General features: G+C 58.4%; 3 protein-coding genes across 27 annotated transcripts in view; 1 reads left to right on the forward strand and 2 right to left on the reverse strand.

Annotated features, from left to right (window-relative positions):
* LOC112672641 (basic proline-rich protein-like) lies at window positions 1–3486 on the reverse strand. The gene is made up of 5 exons (XM_025467780.1): window positions 3336–3486; window positions 2401–3207; window positions 1044–1106; window positions 610–785; window positions 1–495 (listed from the first exon to the last, which is right to left on the reverse strand). Exons 1-5 carry the CDS (start codon window positions 3484–3486, stop codon window positions 1–3), a joined length of 1692 nt encoding a protein of 563 aa, XP_025323565.1.
* LZTS2 (leucine zipper tumor suppressor 2) lies at window positions 195–10316 on the forward strand. 6 transcript variants are annotated; one of them, XM_049103412.1, is made up of 6 exons: window positions 198–350; window positions 779–1300; window positions 5605–6054; window positions 6682–7344; window positions 7879–8136; window positions 8960–10316. In XM_049103412.1, the coding sequence occupies exons 3-6, from the start codon at window positions 5647–5649 to the stop codon at window positions 9641–9643; spliced, it is 2013 nt and encodes a 670-aa protein (XP_048959369.1). In that variant the 5' UTR covers window positions 198–350; window positions 779–1300; window positions 5605–5646; the 3' UTR covers window positions 9644–10316. The 6 variants fall into 6 exon arrangements, with proteins under 6 accessions (XP_048959371.1, XP_025322735.1, XP_048959370.1 ...); XM_025466951.3 differs by having other exon boundaries at window positions 6682–7329; XM_025466950.3 differs by lacking the exon at window positions 779–1300 and having other exon boundaries at window positions 196–350.
* PDZD7 (PDZ domain containing 7) overlaps window positions 10154–24841 on the reverse strand; it is an 18637-nt gene continuing 3949 nt past the window's right edge. Inside the window, exons 3-18 of one of the 20 annotated variants that reach the window (XM_025466928.3) lie at window positions 23799–23939; window positions 23289–23463; window positions 22572–22748; window positions 22214–22361; window positions 20851–20911; window positions 20059–20466; window positions 19389–19586; window positions 17800–17847; window positions 17066–17241; window positions 13658–13749; window positions 13474–13565; window positions 13261–13332; window positions 12150–12767; window positions 11736–11836; window positions 11285–11329; window positions 10154–10798 (exon numbers count right to left, since the gene is read on the reverse strand). In XM_025466928.3, coding sequence (XP_025322713.1) covers window positions 10511–10798; window positions 11285–11329; window positions 11736–11836; window positions 12150–12767; window positions 13261–13332; window positions 13474–13565; window positions 13658–13749; window positions 17066–17241; window positions 17800–17847; window positions 19389–19586; window positions 20059–20466; window positions 20851–20911; window positions 22214–22361; window positions 22572–22748; window positions 23289–23463; window positions 23799–23939 — 2840 coding nt within the window. In that variant the 3' untranslated portion in view covers window positions 10154–10510. Of the gene's footprint in view, window positions 10799–11284; window positions 11330–11735; window positions 11837–12149; window positions 12768–12788; window positions 12926–13260; window positions 13333–13472; window positions 13566–13656; window positions 13750–17065; window positions 17242–17799; window positions 17851–18166; window positions 18264–19388; window positions 19615–20058; window positions 20467–20850; window positions 20912–22213; window positions 22362–22571; window positions 22749–23288; window positions 23464–23798; window positions 23940–24841 lie in introns of those variants that run through there. The other 19 variants (XM_025466927.3, XM_025466929.3, XM_049103409.1 and 16 more) reach the window with 19 other exon arrangements.

A 24841-nucleotide genomic window follows, 5' to 3' on the forward strand; every position in this document is an offset into this window, starting at 1 on the left:
TTAGCTCCCGGTCACGTGCTGTTCGCCCCTTTCCCCAAGTCGAAAACCAAATCCAGAAAGCTGTGAAGTCGGAGGCCAGAGGGGCAACCTGGCCACCACCGAGCTACTGCTGGGCTGGGTACCGGGTCCGCCGTAGAGGGGGTGCTGGGCAGACCACTCCCCTCCCTGGGTCGGGGGCGCGGCCTCAGCCGCCCCGCCCCGCCCCGTTCCACCAGGCCGGGCCCGGCGGGCGCCGGGAGTCCGGAGCCCGGAGCTGGCTGGGAGCCGGCAGATCTGCGGCGGAGAGGTGCCGGCGCTCGGGCAGGAGCTGGGCGGGAGCGGCAGCGGCAGCGGCGGCGCAGGTGGCCTGGGTGAGTGGTGGGGCCGCGGAGGTGTGGGCACTCCGGCCTCCCGCACATGCCGGGTCGGGAGCGAACTTTCCCGGTCTGGGGAAGCTAGGGGGTGGAGTGAGGAGAGGGTCCCACACTGGGGTCCGGGGGCCCGCAGGCGAGGAGCCTGAACAGGGAACCGACACGGAAACTCACGCCAGTGGGTGCACACGCGCGCGCGCCGAGACCCACGCACATAGGACACACGTGCACTCAGGAGAGGACGCGCCCAGTGGGTTACCCTTGCAGTCCCTGGAGCGGCGCCACTGGCCCGCACGGAGCCCCAGCTGACAGGGTGCTCTGCTGTCCCGTACTTGGCAGGGGTGGGAGAAAGGGCTGCCCGGTGACCGCCGACGGGGGCGGGCCGGGTGGGACACCTCCGGAGGTTCCTGCTTCCTGGCCGCCCACAGGTGAAGACTAAGACGTAAACAGGCGCCGAGCACGTGATCGCTTCGCAGACGAGTGGGCTGTGCTTCCCTCGCCCCCGCATCAGGGCGAGGACCTCCCTCCCCAACCCTGGGCGAGTCTCCGAGGTCTCCTGTCGGGCCGTATTCCATTCTCCGCCTCAAGAAATGTTAAGCCTTCCCCCAGAAATGGGAGCACAACGCCCCCTGGAGTCCGGGTAGCGCAGGCCTGGAGACTCTTGGGCTCGGTGGGGTTACCTGGGCTCCTTGCCTTCCTTCACCCGAACGAACACGTTCGTGGGGCCCTTATCCCGGAAGGTATCGGAGGAGGGCGCTATTTCGGGTGGCAGTATACGGCAGCTCCGGCCCCATACCTCCAGTCTGGGGAGCAGCTGCCTGAGAGCCGGTGGGTCCCTTTCCTACCACCACCCCTCCTTGCAGAACTGGGAGCTCCTCCCTTCAACTGTAGGAGCCGAAAACCCACTCGTGCGAGAGTGGGAGTCCTCCTTTCCCAGAGAATGCATAAAGGTAAATGTCCCCGAAGTACGGGAGTGGGCCTATCCCCCTCCCCTAGAAGGGAGGATGAGCCCCCTCCCCCAGGGAATGAGGGAGTGGGCAGCGGCCCTCGCCTCCCTCTCTGCCCCACCCTCCACCCCTACACACACGCTGAGCCCAGCTGCTGCCTGAGCTTCCGGGCTGGCTGCCAGAAAGGGGAGGAGGCTCCTGGTGCCCCAAGAGGCTGGGATCAGGGCAAGGCCAGAGGAGGGGGTCTCTACTGGGGAGGGGGGCTCAGTCTATTCTTATGTGGCTCAGGGTCTGGGGTGAGCCTGAGGGTGGTTGGGCTATGCCTCCCTTTCCAGGGAAAAAGAAAGAAAAACAACCCTTTCCATAGAGCTAAAAATAGAGCTGAGAGCTGGCCAGGGCTGTGGCCTGGAAGGGGGGGATGCTCCTTCCTGGGGCAGAGGAGCTCTGGCAGGCCTTGGCCTTGGGGGTGGGGATGCAAGTAGGGGGTGGGAGGCCTGTCCTTGGCTGGGGGTGTGGGCATCAGCTGACCTGACCAGAGACCCCTCAGGGGGGAAAAAAGTCTTTGTGGTAAAAAATGCTCGTGAAACACCATGGGTATGTGTAAGTTGTCTGACTGAATGAGACCACCAATGTGTTAAAGATGTTTAGGAGAGGAAGCCCATTTAAGATTGTGACTCGGTAGGAAGGACTCTGAGTCCTTGTGAAAGATTGTGCACAAGGTGTGTGACACCCAGTGTGTCTGTGTGTAAGTTGGCCTGAAAGATTATGGAAGGAAGGAACCTGGAATCACGTGATGGAGGAGACTGTGATTGTGGCTGCGTGGGACCGAATGTGGGAAAAGTCGTGTGGGTGTTAGGAAGATTGTGTTGTTTGCGAGAGGGTGAGACTCTCTGTGACCCTGAGAAGACCGAGGGATGTTGTCAGCTGTGGGACTGGTGTAGGTTCTGACTGTAGGTTTGGACCGCCTCACCCCAGTGATTGTCAGGGGGCCAGGGGCTGCCTCTCTCCCAGCAGTGACCTCTCTTAGCAAATGATTCTCAGGGAAGGTTGGGGAGCAGACGGCCGCGCGCGAGGCAGGCCTGGGCTCGCGGGGGGCAGGCTACAGTGCTGGGCAGTCCGGTAGGGGCCCCCAAAGTTGCTGGGGTGGCGGTGTATCCTGCGAACGCGCCGCCTGGTGGCGCCGCCTCCGCAAATCCGAATCTGCCTCCCTCCACCGCTGGGGGTGGGGCAGGCACGGCCCGAGCCCGGGTCCGCGACCGGCCCTGGGGAGCAGGGGCCCGGCGGCCGGGGCGGGTGGGGGGGCCGGCCCTCCGCGCCCCGCTCGGGACTCCGAAGCCGGAGTGTGTCTTGCGGGGGAGGCTTCGACCGGAGGAGCGGAGGGGGAAGGGCGGCCGCCGTGGCGCCGGGCCCTTTGTGCTGGAACAATGACCAGCTGCCGCTGGCCCCGGGGCCCGGGTAGGGGTGGAGGGTGACCCGCCGCCGCCGCCGAGTCCCGAGCCCACCGGGCGTGGGGGGTCCCGAGGCCCGCGGCGCGGCCCCGCGTGACGCGGGGTGCTGCGCGTGTCCGCGCCGGGGCGGGGACGCCCCTCGGACCCCTCCCCCGCGCTGCGCCGCCCACTCGGGCCGGACGGGGGCCGGTCGGGCCGGGGGCGCCGCGGAGGCGGGGCCGGGCCGGGCCGGGCCGGGCGCCTCCGAGTGGCCGCGCGCGGGCCGGAGCCGGGCGGCGCGCCTGTGGAGCGCTGGGGGCGGCCCGGGCCGAGCATGGAGCGGCGCGGCGGAGGTGAGGGGGGGCCAGGGCTGGGAGGCGACCCGGGGGCGCCCCCAACTTCGGCGCGGCGGAGGGCCGGTGGGGAGGCGGAGGAGCGGGGAGAGGGGGGAGGCCCGGAGGGGGCGTTGGGGGTCCCGGCTTCCTGGGGGAATGGGAACTCGTCATCCCGGACTTGATCCCGCCTGACTGGTCCTTGGAGTTTGGTGGGGGAGACTTTCCCCAACTCTTCACCCCCCAAAACAGGTCTGTGGGAGTTCAGCTTGGCCAGACCTGCGCGGGCCCCAGCAGCACCCAGCGCCCAGCTGCCCCCAGCTGCCCCCGGGCCCACCAAGGGGGAGTGCGTGTGTGTGCTGGGCCCCCGTGACCACTCGGGGGGTGCTGGGGAGGGCCAGGGGTTCCCTTTCCCAGAGCCACAGCGCATTTCTCAAAATGGAGCCTCCACTTGCCCCTCCTTCTCTCTCAGGCTCCCGCTCTTGGAGCCTGGCCGGCTGGGCCTGCCTTTCCAGAGGCCTGGCTCTGGCTCCCTGTGTGTCTGGCTCTCAGGGCCCAGTATTTATCTCTCTTGTGGGTTTAGGGGCCCCTGGCTCCGTGGGATTCAGGGACCCAGTCCCTGGGTCAGCCTGCCTCCTTGTCTGCCTGACCCCAGGGCCTCTCTGAGCCTTTGTCTCTGGTCTTTTGGGTCCCTGTCTTTCTCTGAGTGTCTGTCTCCTCCCCTTACTTCTCACTTTCTTGGTGCTCACTGAAGTGGGCAAATGCAGAGGTGCCAGCCTCCACTGCCCCCAGGAAGCCCCTTCCCCCCAGCTTTCTCCATGCCCTGGAGTGGTGTGGAAGAGGGCAGCAGAGGGGATGTGCCATCTGCTTAGCTCAAGGCTGGCATTTGGTGGGTGGGCTCTGTTCACCCCCAGCTCCCACCCCCCCAGCTCCTCAACCCTCAGTCTGGACGCCTTCCTGGTTTCAGGGTCCTTTGACTTGAGTGGGGAGGTGGAGGGTGGGCCTGGTGGAATCCAAGTGAGAGTAAAGGGGGACAGGCAAAGGAGTCAGATAATGTGTCTCTCCTTTCCCCGCACTCCAGTAAGTGACAAGAACCAGGCTCCTGCTCACCCAGTTGGCCCTGCTTGCCACCCAGGCTCCCACCCACTCTCACACATGCTCTGTTCACACACACTCCTCTGTACACACTTGTGCACACTCACTTCCTTGTTCCTACGCTCATGTAAGAGATAAGTGGGTTTACATATAGACCTATGTCTATTTGAGCACATCTATCCAAAGATAGTCTCAGTTGCGCTCATACACCACACATTCACACATTACGATGCAATTATTGTGTTTACATATTTCCTAAGGGATCTCGATGCACACACATACTCTTTTATTACATATTAATGCACATATAGGAAAAATAGGAATACTGATACAACTGTACCAACACACATATACTCACACATACTCATCCCTGATGTTTTCATACATAATCATTTACACTCAAAGTCCTCACTTCCATGCGCCTGTGCAGTCTCACACATACAAATAAGTACAAACACAAACTCCCATTCCTACACGATTCTATGTCCACTTCTTGGCCCCGGCTCTGCATGATGACTTCAGCAGATGCCTGAATCCCGGTCTTCGCACCGGGGGAGGGAGTTCCGGGTGGAGACTCGCTGTCCCCTTCCAGGAAGGAGCAGAGCCCAGGGAGGTGGGGCCCTCTTCCCTGGGCTCCAGGGAAGTGAGATCTGAAAGCAGCTGCCAGAGGTGACGGTGGGGCTTCCATCTTCATCCCCTCAGGGTTACTCTGAAGAATGTCTAAAGCCGGATGGTTTTGCAGAACCAGAGGTTGGCAGCAGGCCTGTGCAGGCTCCTTTAGGCCAGACCGATTGGGTGTGGTGAGGCTAGGAGTTGTCATGGAAGCAAGCAGGAGCCTGCATCCACCTCTGGAAGGCAGGAGACCCCAGAGGGCACCTGTGGGCTCCCTAAAAGCTCTGGGTTTCTTGCTTGGCCAGCTCCACCCTGCCGCCTCTCCGTCTGGGAGAAACTGAGGCCCAGGTGCGGGAGGCTTGGCACTGCCTGGACTGGGTGTTTATTCCCTAATTACCGTCTGAGTTGCTGACTGTCCCTGAGGTCGCCTCAGCCCCAGCTGCCCTCTAATGAGGCCACCTGTCCCAGGGGACCAGGAACCTGTGTTGGGAGCTGGTAGAGATCTCCCTCCTAAACTTGGGTCCTGGCTTCTGTGAGGGATGTGAGTTTGGGCTGGGGCCTGGGCCCCCGCTGCCAAGGGCCATGCATAACCACCAGGCCTCCCGTCCCCTCGGTGTCCTTGCTCAGAAGGGTCAGTCTTTAGCCCTGTCCAGACTGGAGTTGGGCAGTGATCTGGATCCCAGAAAGAATGGAGTTTCCTGCCAGTGCTTGGGGGAGGAGCATGAGGGACATCAAGGCTTGTACTGATGTCAGGAGGCTGTTTGACCAGGGACAAGGGCTCAGGAGAGGGACTCGGGACTTGTATAGGGAGGGAACTCTGACACCATTACCCTGCTCACAGGTTCCCCTGGAGGCCCTTGGCCAGGCCTGAGCCTCTGTCACCATGGCCATTGTGCAGACTCTGCCAGTGCCACTGGAGCCCGCTCCTGAGGCCACCACTGCCCCACAAGCTCCAGCCATGGGCAGCGTGAGCAGCCTCATCTCAGGCCGGCCCTGCCCTGGGGGGCCAGCTCCTCCCCGCCACCATGGCCCCCCTGGGCCCACCTTCTTCCGCCAGCAGGATGGCCTGCTGCGGGGTGGCTATGAGGCACAGGAGCCGCTGTGCCCAGCTGTGCCCCCGAGGAAGGCCGTGCCCAGCACCAGCTTCACCTACATCAATGAAGACTTCCGGACAGAGTCCCCGCCCAGTCCAAGCAGTGACATCGAGGATGCCCGAGAACAGCGGGCACGCAATGCCCATCTGCGCGGCCCCCCGCCCAAGCTCATCCCTGTCTCTGGAAAGCTGGAGAAGGTGAGGACCAGCCCTTCCTTTGGGGCCTGGGTGGAATCAGGACCCCCCTGAAGAAGCTGGAATTTGGGGGCCGATTCAGAGGAGAGAATTTGAGCTCCAGATTCACCAGACCACCAGACCTGGCTTTTAATCTGACCTCTGCCTCATTCTAGCTGCATGACCTCAAGGAAGTCACATAACCTTTCTGAGCCAGAGTTTCTGTGTCTGTAATATGGAGGCACCAGAGCAGCTTTCCTATGATTTCGTGCACATTCCATCACATAATGTATATCAGTGTTTAGCCTAGGGCCTGTCGTACAACATGTGCTCAATAAATGTTAGCTGCTCAGATTCCTTTAACTGTGCAACAGCTATGTGTCTGGCTGAACGAGGCCTTTAACTTTTCTGAGCCTCCATTTGTTCATTTGTAATACGGACATATATTTTGCTCGTATGGGTGTTGTAATGATTAGAGACGAACCTTTTAAATAGCTTGATATAAAGGACATCAGGAGGCCCTCAGCCAGTGGTAGCAATTATTATTAATGTGTGGGGATTGGGGACCCCAGATGGGAGGGCAGGGAATATGATAAGGGCTTTGAAAGATTGGGCAGCTCATCCCCAGTGTCACATGGCACCTCATTTCAGAACATGGAGAAAATCCTGATCCGCCCAACAGCCTTCAAGCCAGTGCTACCCAAACCTCGAGGGGCACCATCCCTACCTAGCTTCCTGGGTCCTCGGGCCGCCGGACTGTCTGGGAGCCAGGGCAGCCTAACACAGCTGTTTGGGGGCCCTGCCTCGTCCTCTTCTTCCTCCTCCTCCTCGGCTGCTGACAAACCCCTGGCACTGAGTGGCTGGGCCAGCGGCTGCCCGTCGGGGACACTGTCTGACTCCGGCCGAAACTCACTGTCCAGCCTGCCCACCTACAGCACCGGGGGTGCAGAGCCAGCCACCCACTCCCCAGGCGGGCACCTGCCCTCCCATGGCCCTGGGCGGGGGGCACTGCCCGGGCCAGCCCGAGGGGCCCCTACTGGGCCCTCCCACTCGGACAGTGGCCGATCTTCCTCCAGCAAGAGCACAGGCTCCCTGGGAGGCCGTATGGCCGGGGGGCTCTTGGGCAGTGGTGCCCGGGCCTCCCCTGACAGCAGCTCCTGTGGGGAGCGCTCCCCACCCCCTCCTCCGCCCCCTCCCCCCCCTTCGGATGAGGCCCTGCTGCACTGTGTCCTGGAAGGAAAGCTCCACGACCGTGAGGCAGAGCTGCAGCAGCTGCGGGACAGTCTGGACGAGAGTGAGGTGACGGTGTGCCAGGTGTGGTCAGCAGCGATGACGGGGGTGGCGTGGCAGGACATCCACCGGAGCTGGGAGCCCAAGGAGCATCTCCTTGTGTGCTGTGGGGTGCGGGGGGGCAGGTGGGCAGGCCCAGACCCGGCTGTCTGGCTTCACCTGCAGGGCGGTGAGGGGTCTGAGCCAGCACCACCGTGTACCATCTTTCAGACTCGAGCAAGACACCTCACAGTACCGAGCCTCGCTTTGCTCAGCTGTAGATGGGGAGATTTCTGGCCTCCTAGGGTTCTTAGGATTAAGTAAGGCAAAAGCTTTGAAGTGCTTAGAATGACGCCTGGCACCTAGGAATTCCTACAGAAGTGCTTGCTCTTAAAGTTGTTTCTAGGATCCTAGCAGTGGTTGTGACTAGACCTACTGTAATTAGCCTCAGGGTTGAATGGAGTCTCCCGTCCCCGAACCCAGCCACAGGCCGCCAGAGCAGTCGGTGACCAGGGAGCCATGGGCGGCGGGGAGGGGAGAGCCTCGCTCGAGGCACCCAGGTCCACCTTCTGTCCCCAGGCGTACGAGGAGCGGCAGCGGCCCTGGCCTCGGGAGCGTGAGGCACTGCGGGACGACGGCTTCACCCAGGCGCAGCGGGCACAGCGGGCCCAACAGCTGCTCCAGCTGCAGGTGTTCCAGCTGCAGCAGGAGAAGCGGCAGCTGCAGGACGACTTTGCGCAGCTGCTGCAGGAGCGGGAGCAGCTGGAGCGGCGCTGTGCCACCTTTGAGCGGGAGCAGCGGGAGCTTGGGCCTCGGCTCGAGGAGACCAAGTGGGAGGTGGGCCAGGCCAGGAGGGGCAGGGAGCAGGGCCTAATTGGGATAAGCCCCGGGCACAGGGGTCCAGCCTTCCTCTACCCTCAGCCTGCTACTCCCAGAGGCCCTCCTCATCCTCATCCACCTTGGTGAGATGAAGGTCCCCCTCAGACCTTCCTTTCTGGGCAAGGATCTCCTTGTGCCACCATTTGAGGTTTCCTCACTGGTCGAGTCAAGTGTTCATGGAGCCGGTGGCATTCCCATCCACTGCCAACCCCTCCACCCCCCCCCCGACCAATAAGTCAGAATGTTGAGCCTGCTAGGCACCGGGCACTTTTTAGCTGTTACTTAGAGTGGATCTTTGATCCTCAGAACAGCCCTATGTGGTGGCTGTTGTTCACAGCCCCATTTCTTGAGATGAGGAACCGGGCCCAGAAAGGCTAGAGCCCACCATTATAGCTAGTCGGTGGCAGAGCTGAGATTTGAACCCAGGCTGTGTGGCTGCAATGTCTGCACTTTTAACCAAAACGCTGTGGTGTGTCTCAGGGGAAATGTGGGCACTGCCCTCAATTGCTCCCAGTCCTGCAAAACCTGCCACTGGCCTGTCCCCAGGGCTCTGCGGTACTCTGTGATGGTTTAAAATCACCTGCTTTGGGTCTGTATTTTGCTTCAGCCACTTATCAGCCATATAACCTTGGACATGTCACTAGGCTTGTCTCAGTGTCTCCATCCACGTCATGGGTATCATGATCAAACAGCCTTTCCCCAAATACCCTTTGTGGTCTCAGGGCCTGACCCTCTAGGAGAACCCTTCTCACCATCCTTCCTGATCCCCTCCCATCCCTAGGTGTGCCAGAAGTCAGGTGAGATCTCCCTGCTGAAGCAGCAGCTGAAGGAATCCCAGGCAGAGCTGGTGCAGAAGGGCAGCGAGCTGGTGGCCCTGCGGGTGGCACTGCGAGAGGCCCGAGCTGCACTACGGGTCAGCGAGGGCCGGGCTCGGGGCCTGCAGGAGGCGGCCCGGGCTCGGGAGCTGGAGCTGGAGGCCTGTTCCCAGGAGCTGCAGCGGCACCGCCAGGAGGCCGAGCGGCTCCGAGAGAAAGCCGGCCAGCTGGACACCGAGGCGGCCGGGCTCCGGGAACCTCACGTGCCCCCTGCCACCGCTGATCCCTTCCTCCTGGCAGAGAGCGATGAGGCCAAGGTGCAGCGGGCTGCCGCTGGGGTCGGGGGCAGCCTGCGGGCCCAGGTGGAGCGGCTGCGGGCAGAGCTGCAGCGAGAGCGGCGGCGGGGTGAGGAGCAGCGGGACAGCTTCGAGGGGGAGCGGCTGGCCTGGCAGGCGGAGAAGGAGCAGGTGATCCGCTACCAGAAGCAGCTGCAGCACAACTACATCCAGATGTACCGGCGCAACCGGCAGCTGGAGCAGGAGCTACAGCAGCTCAGCCTGGAGCTGGAGGCCCGGGAGCTTGCTGACCTGGGCCTGGCCGAGCCTTCCCCCTGCATCTGCCTGGAGGAGATCACCGCCACGGAAATCTAGGGCCCTTGGCCTCCCAGATCTGAGGGAGGTCTACTGCAGGGGAGTGGGGGCAGGAGCCTCAGGTCTGCTGAGGTCCCCAAAGTCTGAGAGCCCCAGAGCTGCTTGTCCCCTGGGTTCCAGGCCTCTGGGCCTCTGCCAAGAACTTGGAGCTGCCCTGTGACCCGGATGGGCGAGATCAAACTCCTTGAAGGTCCCCGTTTCACTGTCACGCTGAGGCTCCTACTCACTTGACCCATTTCACCCCCACTTCTACTGCCATTGCCAGTCTGCCAACAGCATTACTCCCCAGATGCCAGGGGGCTGGGAAGAGGAGGGGGCTCCCTCATCTCCCTCATTTCCACACTCTTCCCTACCCCAAAGCCAGAGAGACCCAGACTGCGCCAGCTGCTTCAGATGTGCCTGCCCCCACCCTGCCCGTGTCGGGGGACAGGGCTGGGACTGGGGTCTGATCCCCAGGCTCCAGCTCTGCAGCCTCTCTCCTGGAGTGAGGGGGCTGTAGTCAGACCAAAGGAAGAACTCAAAATTGTCTTGTTTATTTGTGTTTGTGACCAAGTGACCCCTCCCCACACCCAGGTTTATGGCCTCATTTTCACTTGTATATTTTTCCACACTGTAAATTTCTTGTACAAACCCAAAGGAAAAAAATTAAAAAATTTTTTTGTTTTTAAAAAAAGATGAGTGTGCTAGGTAAAGACTATGGGAACTGCTTTGACCTTCCCTATCCTTAACTCCTCATATTCCCTGGATATTCCCTTATCCCTCATAGAGGTCATGGGGAGATAAAGAGTGATGGGGGAAGGATAAATCCAGTAGAAAGTGTGAGGTCCTAGTGGACCATGACATGAAATTGTCTCAGGGTTTGAGAAACTAGAAAAGACTTCCATCCTGTTCCTTGCACAGAACGCTGCTTGGGGCTGGGGGATGGATACAGTGACCCCTCAAGGCCCTATCTGAGAGCCCATGTCCCTCAGTGCTTAGGGGCACTATAGGGGACATGAGAAAGTGTCCACCAATCCCAGGCTCCAGACCTTGGCTTTCTTCCAACGTCTCCCTGCCCTGGGAGGTGGGGGGCAGTGAGCAGGTGACACAAGCTATCCAGTAGCACCTTGTCCTTGACATCAAGTTTATCTGGAAAGGACGGAGCCTCAGTGATAGCTGGAGACGGAAAAAAGTGGGGAGCTTTGAGAAGAGGCAAGTCAAGAAACAGTGAGAGGTTCCTGAGTCCCAAGGAGGTTAGCAGGTAAGGTCTGGAAGATAGCAGGAGGATCCTAAGGAGTCAGTGAGAGGATCTGAAGTCAGTGGGAAGAGTCACAGCATGGATGGGGAGAGTCGGGTTAGTATCAGGAGTCTGGAGAGCTGAAGAAGGGATGGGGCTGGCAGTTTGATAGAGGAGCCTGGCATCAGTGGGAGGGATCTTGGTGTTGGTGGGCAGAGCAATTAATGGAAGGTTCTGGGAGGCAGTGGGAGGGGTCAGCGGGCAGGGGAATGGTCAGCAGGAAGGCACTGATCGGTGAGGGCTGGCAAGTCAGGGGATAAGGGTAGTGGGCTGGTCCCAGGGACCCTGACTACAAGCTCCATGGGCTCCCGAGCCTTGTTACGGTAAGCTCGGCGGATGGTATCTACTGCTCGCTGGTGGGTCACCTGCTCCAGGCTCTCTCCATCCACTGCCACAAGCTCGAAGCCAGCCTAGGATGGGGGTGGGAAAATCACAGCCCTCTGTTCTCGAGTCATCCCACCACCCAACCTCTCACCTCCACCAGTTAGGACACTCCTCTTCATCTGGGTGGAGGGGATGGACAATGGGACTTTTGTGCCTGGAGCTGTTGGGGGCAGGGTGAAGCATGGACAATGGCCCTTTGTCCTTTGGGGCTAGGGGTGGAACAGGATGAGCCACCCTCAGGCCCAGGCTGGAGTGAGGGGACAGATTTCTCCATAGGCTTGTTCATCTTGCAGGCCTGACCCCTCTGCACCCCAGCCTCCTCCCATGACCTGGTCTAAACCTGTCTGGCTGGAAGATGAGCTTGTTCCAGCCCCACCCCCGCCAGAATTCAGCTCTGGGCCTCAGGAGTGGGCTTGGGTGCTCTTCACCCACCTGCAGGGCCCCACTGAGGAAGGCAGCCCCCCCAGGGAAGATCTTTTCTATCTTCACCATGGGCTGCACCTTGGACTCAATGCCCCCAGAAATGCTGATGCCTAGTGAGAGAGAAGCACTGGATGAGCATGCAGTCACACGCCTCAAGCCAAAGCTCCCTGAAGAAACCCAGGACCCCAACACCAAATCCAGGCCCCAACTTCTCCCAAATCCCCAAATTCTGTTACTACTCAGTCTTCGACTCCAAAAATCCTCTAGTTCCCCCACCTCCTAATCTAGAACCTCCCAAATATACCCCCATATCCAAATCTTTTCCTCAGCCCAGACCCCCTAGTTGTGCCCCAAACCCAAGCCCAGGAAACTCACCCAAACCCAAGAGTCCCACCCACCAGGCCCAGTCCCACCTGGACTCACCCAAGGACTGTTTCATCTTGGACAGTGTGACTGTCCTCAGCTCCCCGCCAGGGGCCTTCTCGGCTACCTTCCTGGCTGTCCCGCCAGTTACGTTCTCAGAAGGGCCTTGATGGCCTCCCGCCTTGGCCACCTGTCCTGCCACAGGTCGTGGCAGAGGGGGCCTGGCCTTCCGAGGCTTGTGGTAGCGCCCACTGGCTGTGCTCGGGGTGGGGACAGGTGCTGGGGATGGGGAGTGCCTGCGTCCTGGGGACTTGCCCCGGCCCCGGCTACGACTGCGGCTGCGGCTGTGGCTGCGGCTGCGGCTCTGGGCAGGGCCCTGGCCCTGGCCCTGGCTCTGCCGAGGGTCCTCTGGGGTCAGGGGTTCTGTCAGCAGCCAGTTAGGCCTTGGGGGCCGGGGAGCGACAGGGGGTGGCTGGGGAGGGGGGGTGCAGGTGCTTCGGTGTGGGGTGAAGGCATCTACTGGCACGTCTTGGAGAGGGGGTATCCCTTTATGAGCGTGGTGGGGAGCAGAGGCACCCAGGGAGAGCTGGAGGCCCCCCAGCCGCTCCCTCAGTTTCCCATCCTCTTCCTCCTCTGAGAAGCCGTTCACAGGCAGCAGGTAGAAACCTCCACGACTGTCTGGGGGAAGAGGGCCAAGGTCAGGCTGCCCCTCCTCACCAGCCCAGACCACCTTGCCAGGCTCCAGTCCTTGCCTTCATTGGTTTGGGCCCAGGAAACCCAAGTTTGCACTTGCTCAGGCTCTTCAATCTTGTGGCTTCAGAAGATTGTCTGGTTCCCTGAAGGAAATCCCTTGTCCACTGGGGCCATGCTTATCGCATCTACTCACCACCTGTACCATTATTTACTTAATAATTGGTTTTAAACCCACTCACTTTTTAAATCTAGTCTATGCAATAATCTGTGAGAAATTACCAGTCTGGTGTGCAAGTCATAGTTTTTCTAAGACACATATTGCAATAGAAAGCTTTAAAGTATTAGTACCCTCAAACCCAGGCAGAGTCCCTCACCCAGGGCCACAACACCCTACGTGGGGGAGGCAGGGACAGAAGGCCCATTCTCCCCAGGACCCCTACAGTGTGCCCCCTCCCCAGGCTCCCAGACTCTGACTGACCAGGCACAGGTGTGACCAGGTGACGCTTGGGTGGTGTGTCCTGCCGGGCTGGTCGCAAGGCAGGAGGCCGCACTGTTGGGAGAGGAGATCCCATCAGAGGCAGGGCCCCTGTGGGCTGAGTGGGGAGCGCTCCCTGACAGACACAGCTGGAGGTCATCTCTGCACCCCCTCCACTGGGAGACCCTATTCCCATCCCCACCCCCAGCCACTGACCTGCCTGGCCCTTGAGGGCCTCGAAAGCCTCCAGCTCCACGGGCATCACCATGCTATCAAAGCGGCCGAGGTCCGTGGAGGCCACCACACTCCTGTGGGAGGGCCAGGTGACAATACATACAGGGAGTTATCAGAGGTCCCTTTTCTGTCCCCCCCCAAGTGTTCCCCATAACCTCCACCCCACCTGATGTCCCTCAGGAGCAGCAGCTTCGCGGGCCTGTCCAGAATGGCCAGCAGGGGCCTCACCAGGTCCTCCACGCCGCCCTCATGCACGTACTGCAGAGAGAGGCACCCCAGGTCAGACAGCTGGGGGTGCTGCTGGGGCATGTGTGGGGTTCCCCACAGTTAGGAAAGCTCCTCCCCATCCCCAGGCTGTCCCGGGATGGGCTGAAGTTGGTGACGAGGAGGAAGCCTGCAATTGTAGTACCAGACCTACAACAGCAGCAGCAGCAGCAGCAGCTCTGGAACCCGCACTTTTGTAAGCCTTTTACCTATGGTCTCGCGTTCAGCAACCCTGAGAGGTGACGTTGATTTTTCTTGTTTTACAGATGAGGAAACTGAGGCTCAAATTGGAAGGACTTTGCCCTAGGCCACTGGGATAAGGAAGTGTGAAGAGGCACTGGAACCTGAGAAGTCTGGCTCCTGCCTGCGCTGGTGCCGGAAAAGGATGCGCAGGGAGCGGACTCTCCTCCCCGCCCCCACCTCCCAAGCAGAAAGAAGGACTGGGAGCCAAACACTGGGCTGCGGGCCTGGCCCGCCCAGCAGAGGTGCCCTCAGAGACCTACCAATTAGGCTTTGTTCGTGGCTGGAATGGGGACCTTGGGGAAAGGGTGGCTCTACAGAAAGCCTCTCCAGTCAGTACCCGGGGGTGGGAGGTGGAGGCCCTTCTGCCTGGCACTGCCCGCACGCCACCCGCCACACCCCACCAACGCAGAAAAACTGGTAAACTGCACACTTGGTGCCACCCTTTATGGGCAGCACACCGCCCCCTGGTGGTGAAAGGGAGACACGTACTAATTCAGGGAGACCCACGGAGGATCGGAGACAGGAATAGATAGACACAGAGACACCGCAAGCCCTGGTGGTCAGAGTGAGATATTCATAAATACCCGGAAATAAAATATAAACTATGTGGCCCTAAACCACACACAAAGTTACAGGGACCCACATATACCCTTGTCAAAAATACACCCCCTTTGTTCTGGAGAGAGATACATATAACCGCACAGAATCAGTCACAATTGTCCACATTTCAAGTCCACAAACTTGCATTTAGCACCTACTAAATGCTACACCCTATACTGGGCAGTGGGGGCACAATGACAAAGACCCTGTTCTGGATCCTTCAGAAGTCAGTCTAGTGGGAAACGAGGGGCAGAATGAGTCATGTGCCCCAGTGGGAGGGAGCCTGGCATGAGTGGCTTTGCCCCCCTGCAAAGAAACGAACCACTGGTGATGGGGCAGAAGGGGTCTCAGAGGAGGGTGCGAAGACTGGAGGTGGCTTCTTGGAGGCAGTGGCATTTACCCTGGCCCCTTTTGGTTTGTTTCATTTACTTTTACTCTTAAGGATAAATGCAGAGAACCTCAGGAACATTGGGAGGAAACTGCTCCGAGGGTGAGGTGGAATAATGGATAGACAGAAGTTCAGCTTGACTGTGGGGTACAAGAAGGGCCTCCATGGGGTGCCTGGGTGGCTCAGCAGTTGAGCGTCTGCCTCTGGCTCAGGGCTTGATCCCGGAGTCCTGGGATGGAGTCCCACATCGGGCTCCCTGCGTAGAGCCTGCTTCTCCCTCTGCCTGTGTCTCTGCCTCTCTCTGTGTGTGTCTCTCATGAATAAATAATTAAAATCTTAAAAAAAAAAATGAAGGAGCTCCACGTAGGCTACATGGGTTGGGACTACTGTGTGAGTGGTGCCTAGAGCTGTGAAGTCCATTACCCACATAACCCTAGGCCATGACCAGCAGAAGATGACGATAGGGTGATGTGGTGACCATGGGACAGAGGACGTTAGTGGTTGGGGAGTCAAATCAGGGAAGCCCTTGAGTATGAGCATAAAAAACTTATACTCGCTTCCGCCAAAGATAAGAGGTTGTGAGGGGGCTTGGGGAGTGTAAAGTGATCTGAGAGGTGGCTTGGTCTGGTGAGATGATGATGAGAGAGCCTGGTCTGGTGAGATGATGATGAGAGCCCAGGGGAGGAGGGAGAAGGGAGGCCAGGAGTTTGAGGCTGCACATCTGAATCACGGGGGAGATTTACTGATCATTCCGGCCAGAGCTCCACACCAGTCTGGCCTCTTGGTGTGGGTGAGGTGTGGGTCAGGTTTGGGCGGTATGTAGGTGCTTTGAGGGGTGTAGTGAGAGGTGGTCCTGGCTCGGGGACAGGGCGGGAGGAACAGAGGAATAATGCAAAAGGAGTGGAACAAAGAAACGGACACAGTGCACCACCTAATGGCCAGATCCCAGATTTGCAAGTTCACAGAGGCTGGTGCTCTGGACCCTACTTGGAGAGTTGAGCACGATGAAGAGTGTAGCCCAAAGGCTCTTAGCTGCCCCCAACATACACCCCATCTGCAGCCCTGCTGCCCACCAGGCCTCAGTGAAGGAACGCAAGAATTACTGTGCCTCAGTATCCAGGTGATACATACATGCCTTAGCTAGACACACACCTCACACATAGAAGGGTCACACAGTTAAGTTGATACACACGTAGGTACTCCACACACACACACGTACACATCACACAGACAACAACAGCCCCACCCTGACCAGGCTGTGGGAGTGGGGGGGGATTCACAAACTACTTCCTGGAAGCCCTCAGCTTGTCCTTGTGCACAAGCTCACACGTCACTGATGCTGGCACCTCATGGGGAGTCCAGCACAGGAAACCTGGGGGCTTGGAGGCAGGAGGACAGTGGAGGGCCTTCTGATCCCCTGGGAAGGGATGACCTGTGCCTCCCGCAGCCTCCCCAGCATTCAGGTCACAAGGACTTCTTCACATCTAACTTGCACCCCCGTCCTGGAGCCCTACTTCTTGTTTGAAGTAGAAGGGAACAGAACAACAGTGCAGATGTTGAGGGAGAACTGGGGTGTGTGGGGGTGACAAGGGATAACAGAGGAGGGGGCCTGCCATGAGGCCGGCTGACCCAGGTGCAGAAGGAGACAAGGGGTCAGGTCAGGGAGAAGCCTGGGTTTTAGTGGACAACGAAGGCAGGGATTGCAGAGACTCACAGACCCCCACTCATCACCTGTCCACTCCTTCTCTCCTTAGCTGAGATATAACCTCCTCAAGGAGGCCCTCCTAGACCATACCACCTAATTTGTACCTTTCGGATTATTTTCTCATGTTCTTTTCTTTCGTAGTACTTCACATGATTTGTCACTTGGGTGTTTAGGTTCTAGTTATTGTAGCTTCACTTCCTGTCTGTGAGCTCAGTGTGTGTGTGTGTGTGACAGGAGTGATTTTTGCTTTTACTGACCACTGGCCTCTTGGAATCAAGCCCAGGTACTGACCAATGACAGTGGCCTAAACAAATGAGGGGCTGGGTAGGATGGGGTGACCATGTGCTGGAGTCAGGGGCAGGCTGGAAGCTCACCCGGGAGCAGTGGCGGGTGACCGCCAGAACCTCGTCGTCAGTCAGCAATCGTCGGGCCAGGTCCTGAATAAGGGGCCTTCGGCTTTCCCAGGCTTGCACCTGCTCATCCACCTCAGGCAGCTGGCGGGAGGGGCTCCCAGATCTGGCAGAGAGCAGGGCCCGACCCTTCTCCTGCTCTACAGGGAAGGAGCAAAGATGTATGATGGAGCCAGGAGCTATCAGGGGAGGTGGGGGCTTCTCTCACTGGGGTCAGACCACAGAACATGTCAGCCAAGTGGCCTAGATGCCACCGGCAAAATCCCAGCCTAGCCCAGAACCTCCCCAGCACGGTGTCCTCCAGCACTCTGCCCAAGAAGAGAGCTCCAATCCAGATTCTTCAGCCCCAAACACAGATTCCTATACTACTTTATTCCCTCATGGTGTCCTAGTCTAGTGCACCCGGCACCCCAAACATTCACTGTTATAGTACTCAGTGGAGTTCTGGCATGGGTTCCCTTACCTCCCCAACATCTGCCTTTGGGAGTCCCATTAAATTCCCCAGTCCTCAAAAGTGTACCCCAATATCTCTCTGCAGCCCTGTCTTTCCAGGTAAGCTTGGTCCAATTCTTTCAGCTGCCCCCAGTATGCACCCAATCCCCCATGCATGACCCCAAAGCCCCTTAGCTGCCCCCAACATGCACCCCATCTGCAGCTCTACTGTCAACCAGGCCTCGGTAAAGGGATGCATGAATTACCTCGTCTCAGTCTCCAGGTGACAAACTTCTGTACAGGCCCCACTGCTCCTGCTATGAAGAAGAAAAGCTCAGCTGTGAGCTCTGACTCCCAATCTGAACATGGGGCTTGGAGGGCTCAGGGATGGCTGGATCATTGGGTGGAATGAAGAGGCCAGGCTGGAAGGAGGTGGAATCAGGAGGCAAGAGGCTAGGCTGTGTAGGTCTTGGGGGCCACGCTCAACTAGGGCCCTCATTCCTAGATAGTGGGGAGTTAGGGAAGGTTTTGGGTCAAGAGAGGGTGCAGTCTGAGTTCTGCTTGTGGAGATTCATTCAGAAGCAAATGTATGGAGGGAAGATCCCCAAGGAAGAAGCTTGGGGGAGCACCTACCTTCAGGGGACAGAACAAAAAAGAGGAACCTTTGAAGGAGAGAGAGGAGTGGCCAGAGGGATAGGAGGAGAATCAGGTGAGAGCAGGGCCGTGGGGGCTGTGGAAAAAGAGATGGGTTGAGGAAGTGGAGCTGGTCCAGCTTAATCTGAAGAGATTGTCTCTTCCAGGGGACTCTCGCTTGAGGCCCCCCGAAGGGGCAGAGTCTAGCTGCTCATCCTCTGGTTGTTTTTGCCAGCTAACATCCACTCTCCCTCTGCAAACAGCACCTCGGTTTCACCTGGGGACCTCCATTCTCAGTGCATGTACTCTGGGGTGGGCACATGTCCCAGGCTGGCCCATGAAAGCACAGCCATCTGTTGGGCATGTGATGCCAGCTGGGCCAACAAGAGCCTAGGACTTTAGCTGGAACTCTAAGAAGAACCCCTGCCCCTGGGTTGCTAAGCGACAGTGGCCATCTGACCTTGGAGTGGGCCAAAGCTGCATGATAATAAAGCCAACCTAGAAGAAAATGGAACCAAAGATAAAGGGGGCAGATGTCTGATGAGATTGTTTAAACCTTTCAGACCCACTTAAATCAGTAGCTGAGCCAAGGAGTGCTTTTTAAACCTAATTGGAGTTGGGTTTCTGCCACATGCAACCCCGAGAGTCTTAACTCATCCACATTTGGTCCAGTCTCAGAGCCTCACTTAAGAGATGAGAGGCCTCTCTGAGGGTCCCTGGAGGCCCCTGACCTAAGTGAAGCCTGTCCTGGCCCTTCTGCTTGAACCCTGATCTAGAAATGGCCTGGCTCAAGGATGGTTCTAGAACTGGGCGGGGCCTGTGGGCCAGGAGAAGTGAAGCCAAATATTCCCAGAGAGAAGTGTCCTAACACCAGGAGCATAGAGATCTGACCCAAGCCCTTCAAATCCCTAGTTAGGTTATAGCTCTATCAGTTTTCCTTTCTGTAAAGTGGGGAGATGAGACAGTTTAACAATGACTACTACATTTTCTGAGTACCTTCTGTATGCCAATGTCCTTAAGTGATTTACATACGCCCATTCATCTATTCCTCACTATTTCTAAAGATATAGGTTGTTACTCTCACTTTGCTTATGAGAAAACAGGCTTATGGGGGCAAGGGGTTACTCCCAGCTAAGCATAGGCAGTGTGGGATTTAAACACAAAGCTGCTGGATGCCAAAGTGGGCTGAACCTCCTTTCTATCTCATCTGCCCAGGGCTTACCTTTCTCCAGGTCTAGGTGAGGGCGGGGCTTGGCCAGACTGCCAGCGTCCAGCGTCCAGGCCTCTCCCGGAGCATCCCCTGTCAGCCGCCCCTGCCGCCCTCCCTTGAAGAAGAGGTTCATCAGCGTCTTGGAGCGCTGTAGGGCCCCCTTTTCCCCAGAGGATCCCAACTTCTCCTTCTTCCGCTGCTTCTTCTCCTCTGCAGGCAGGAGGGAGCACCCCGGAGGCTGGAGTGGTGGGCAGAAGGGAAGGCCCAGGGCCAGGGGTGTGAAGAGGGATGGAGAGGAGGGACTGGGGGCAGACGGGCCTGACAACCTTGTAGGGAGGTGGGGATGGAGATAGGTGGGCTTGCTTCCCCAACTTTCCACCTCTCTCGGCCCAGCTCCAGCTCTGCCAGGACACTCCAAGAGGGCTGGGACATGTGTGTCTATGTGCATGTTTGTGTAAGGTGGCAGGGATGGATGAGGGCTGCTTTGGGACCCATAGCTGACAGGAGCTGGGATTGGATTTGAGGGTGGGTTTGGGACTTGGGGCCAGTTTAAAACAGGGCCCAGAGCCGAGTATGAGTGTATTCTGGGGTGGAACTGAGGCTGAGTCAAGTCCTAGAGCAAAGGGAGGTGGGGAGCCCAGGACTGGGCATGAGGCAGGGATTGGACTGGGAGCTTACGTACCCCACAAGGTCAGGTGGCTCTGGGATCTCGTGATGGGAGGCCGGGGTCGGCTCAGGGCCAGCAGCAGAGCAGTCTTTGGGGACTCGGAGAGCGCAGAATTGAGGCGGCGGGTGGGCCGGGGTCCGTCGGAGCGGATGGCCGTGTCCCTGAGGATGACGGTGGGCCTCACGCTGCACCAGGTCTCCACGCGGCTCCCCACGTCAGGCTCAGTCTGCATGGCGGTGTCCGCCCTCCCCCAGCCCAGCCCCCGACAACCGGGCTCCTCAGGCCCAAGGCCCACATCCAGGCGGTCGGAGGGCAGAGAGCCCGAGCCCTCAACCGAGCTGTAGGGGGCGCTGGAGGCATAGGAGGAGACGCTGGAGCTGCTCTCTGAGGCTGGGGACAGCTGCTGCAGCACCCCGTGGCTCACTGCGGGCAGTGGGGAAGGCAGGGCCATCTCAGGGGCAGGCCGTGGGCTTCAGGGCCCTGCCACGTTGCGGACAGGCTTGGGCTGGCAAGGGGAAGGGGGGTGTCGGGTGGCAGCCCAGGCTAGTAGTGCAGGCTCTGGGGAACTGGCTGCTCAGCAGTCCTGCCACTGACTTGTTGAGAGACCCAGGGCAAGTCACTTCTTCAGAGCCCAGGGGAGCCTAGAACTCAACCTGCCACTTCTCAGAGGGGAGCCCGGGAATGGCTCTGGGCCGTGTGGAAGTCCCAAGCAGGTCTTGCTTCTCCTGCCCAGTTATTCCTCAGAGACTCCAACCCACCCTTAGTCCTCAGCCCTTTCCCTCCAACTCAGGGGCCTGAGCCACTTACATCGGTCCAGCCAACAGTACTCAGAAACCATCTCTTTGTAGGCGGGGTACCGGCCAGTCTCCTGGGAAGAGCGTGGTGGGCACAGGAGGGCATGGGGGAGTAGGTGAGAAGGAGGGTGGGTGAGAAGGAGGGGAGGGTGAGAAGGGGGCGGGTGAGAAGGGGTTGGGTGAGGAGAGTAGGTGAGAAGGCGGAGTAGGTAAGGAGGGGAGGGTGGAGGATGAGAAGGGAGAGTGGGTGAGAAGGGAGAGTGATGGGACAGGAGTAAACTTTTCATCCCCATCTCTTTCCAAGTTCATCATGATCGAGACAAAATGGGCCACTTGATTTCTGAACATGCCTCTATACCTCAGGGCCTTGCACTTGCTGTTCCTTATGCCTGGATTCTCTTCCTTCCACTCATCTTCTGGCTAGCTCCTTCTCCCTCTTCAGGTGTCACCTCCCCAGAGAGACCTGCCCTGACCCCCTGACTCAAAGGGCCTTCCGGAATTACCCCTCCTATCTGTCCATTAATTCCTACAGCATTTGTCAGCAGCACACACCTAGTCTGTCTCCCCCCATCCTCCACCGTACCACACTCCTCCGCCCCACCCCCCAGCAGAGACCTTGTCTGTCTTGTTCACCGTTGCAGCTGCAGTACCTGGCATAGTGGCCACCACATAGTATATACTCAAAAATGTTGAATATATGAATGATGAAGGGCCGAGTGGGAGAAATGAGGAGTGTTTGGGAGCACATGAGATGAAGGAAAGAGAGAAACAGAATGTGGGGAGGACTGTGGGAGGGGAAATCAAAGGAGGAGACTTGGGGAGACAGCAGAGGAGGCCCTGAAGGGTGTGCTGGGTGAAGGCTTGGAAAGAGAAGGAGAGCTGAGCAGGGGCCATCACCTCCTCTGCAGCTGGAGTGAGAAGGACCCGATCTCCAGGCAAGTGTGAGACCCGCATGAATAATAAATGCAGGTGCCTCCCTTGAAATCTGATCCCTGGCCTTGGCCCAGCAGTCCTTGCCCTGTGCCCAGGTCCTACCCAAAGCCATGGCTGCCACCACCCACCCCCCTCTGCATTTTCTCCTTTCAAGCCTGGACCCCCACCACTCACAGAAAGGGGTGCTGCCCTAGGTGCCTGGGGAGCAGGACTGGAAGCAGGCCCTCTACTGGCCCGCTGAGTGACTCTGCTTCCCGAGTTACTCTGCCTCTCTGAGCCTCAGTTTCTTCTTCCGTAAAATAGGGATGAGCTCAAGGCCTGCTCTCTCAAATGGCTGTGGAAATTTTATACAAATTATAGGGCAATGGACATTAAGTACTAGAGAGATCTGGGAAGTCTTTCCTATAGTCTGGCATCTCCCTGACACCCACAGTCCTGCCCACCTTGATAGTCAACATGATGTGCGTTTGGCCCTTCAGCACCTCCACGGCCTGGCTGTGGCTGATGTCGTCGAACCTGACACCGTTGGCCGCCAGGACCTGGTCCCCCACTTTGATGCCATTCTCCTCGGCCAGCCCACCATGATCCACTCTGGGGTCAGACAGGAGGCGATCTGATAGGCCACCTGGCCTGCCCTCCCTTACTCTAGACCAGACTCTTCACTTAGATATGGGGATGCCCTGGTGGAACTCCTTGACCCTCCTCCTGGAGCCCCCCATCCCTCCCCAGACCCTGCCCCTGGCCTTCGGACATGTAGGGGACATGACCTGTCCCCATTGCACGGCCCGCCCCAGCCCTCACTTGGACACATAGATGCCCAGGCCAAACTCCTTGCCCCCGCGGATGTTGAAGCCCAGACAGAAATCGTCTGACGTGGTGTATAGGTGGACAATGCGCCGCATGCCATCCTCTGAGCCACTGTCAGATGGTGTCGAGCTGCACTTCTCCACTACCAGCCGCCGATTCACCACGTCCACCCTGGGAAGACAGCAAGGAGCCCTCAGTCAGAACCCCCCCATCCACCACCACCCACCTCCCCTCTCCTCTCAGCATCCTCGACAACTGCCCAGGAAAGGAGAGGTTGCCTTGGGGGACTCTCCAGTCCTGAGACCTTCAGTGGGGTGTAGACTTTACAAATTTGGGAAACCACCCAAATCTCCTCTTTTTATGGAGCAGCTCCATTGTGCTGGGACCCATTTTGAATCCCCACGAGAACCCTGAGGGAATGGTGCTTTTACTATCCCTAGGCCCACAGGAGCAGCCACGGTGGGAGCAGCCACTGGTATCTGGGGTAGAGTTGAGAGAAGGGCAAGGGGGAGAGACAGGGCCTTGTCTCATTCCAGTGTGGGGCCTAAGGATCCCTGTGTTTCCAGTGCCCATGGTGTGGGGGGTGTGGGGCAGGAGAGCAGAAGCCATACTAGCCAAATCTCATGCGGAGCCCTGTACCCTCAGCCATGGCCTGGATGGGGTGGATAGGGTGGTTGGGATGGGGCAAGGTCAGGGCTGGGGCCTTCTCACCATGTAGTCTTCTCCTTGGAGAATTTGATGCCCGGCACTCGGCCCATGCGCCTCACCATCATGTGTAGGCGGCTGCTGCCTGTCAGCACTTTCACAGCGCTGCCCATGGTGGTGCTCTCCAGGCTCAGCCCGTTCACTTCTGTGATCTTGTCCCCCACGCACAGGCCAGCCCGCTCTGTGCCAAGGGAGGGCGGGCAGCTGGCACTGGCCACTTGGGAGAAGTTCCCCCCAGGATGAAGCTAAGCTTCCCCCACCACACAAGGCTCCCTAGGGTAAAACTTCTCCCATGAGATTGGGGATCCCCAAGTGAGGTCTGAGTGTTCTTTGTTAGATGAGGGACCTGTCCATTAGCCTGCTCCACCCTGGGAGGGGGCCCCACTTCCCCATTGGAGCAGGCCCTCCAAAGCTGAGGACACTTTCCTGCCATTGCTGATAACAGGACTCCAGAACCCCATGGAGGTGGGGGCTCATACCATAAGCCAGAACCTCACTCCTGGGGGCCCTGCTCACCTGCACTGCTCCCTTCCTCCACCTTGCTGACGAAGATGCCAAGGCCATGCTCAGAGCCGCCCCGCACACTGAAACCTAGTCTGCCTGCTGGACTCTTCTCCACCCGGACTGCATGGATGATGTCACTTTCATCACTGTTGGCTGTGTGTGGTGGTGGTGGGGGGAGACATAGGCATGACAACCACATCCATTCTGTGCACAGAGGACTACTGGGTTTCCCAATTTGGGGGCTGCAAAGGCTAAGCACAGATGCCTAAGGCCCTAAGGCCTAAGGGCAGCCAATTTTTGAGTTCTCTGCTGGTGATTTTGAAAGTATGGGTCAGAGAGAGCATGAGAACAGGCAGGACAGGACTCCAGACTAGAACATACTGTTCACCTTCCTTATTCTATAGAGGTGTGTGTGTGTGTGTGTGTGTGTGTGTGTGTGTGTGTGTGTTTCTAATGCTTACTCAGCTTCTCATGCCACAGGCCTGGGATAGGATAAATTCCTAAAAACCTTGCCACTCTGAGGGTCAGATGGATAGAAAAGAGGTTCAAGATTCCATTCTATGGGGCAGAGTTGAGCAAGTTTGGACTCTTCATCATAAGCAGAAATGAATATGCTAGCTCTATCTTCATTCACATAGTTGAAGAGCTATTCTGAGAAAGGCACTAGAGGCTTTTGTCTGTGTAATCTGGAGGGCAGATTCAAGCCCACATAGTGGAGTTAGATGGAGCCAACTTAGTAGGGAGAAACTTTGTAAAACCTTTAGCCATCAGACAACGGAATGAGTTTCCCAGGAGAGATAATGAGTTTCCCATCTTTGGAGGCATACAAGCTGGCACTTGATAAATCTCTGTCTGGGATGTTGTGGAAGGATCTCTGAGGCCCCTTCTATCTCACAGATTCTGAGGGGAACAGGGGCACCTGGATGGCTCAGTGGTTGAGCGGCTGCCTTCGGCTCAGGTTGTGATCCCAGAGTCCTGGGATCGAGTCTCACATTGGGCTCCCTGCAGGGAGCCTGCTTCTTCCTCTGCCTGTGTCTCTGCTTCTCTCTGTGTGT

This window comes from Canis lupus, chromosome 28 (genome assembly GCF_003254725.2).
Source record: "Canis lupus dingo isolate Sandy chromosome 28, ASM325472v2, whole genome shotgun sequence".
Classification (NCBI taxonomy): domain Eukaryota; kingdom Metazoa; phylum Chordata; class Mammalia; order Carnivora; family Canidae; genus Canis; species Canis lupus.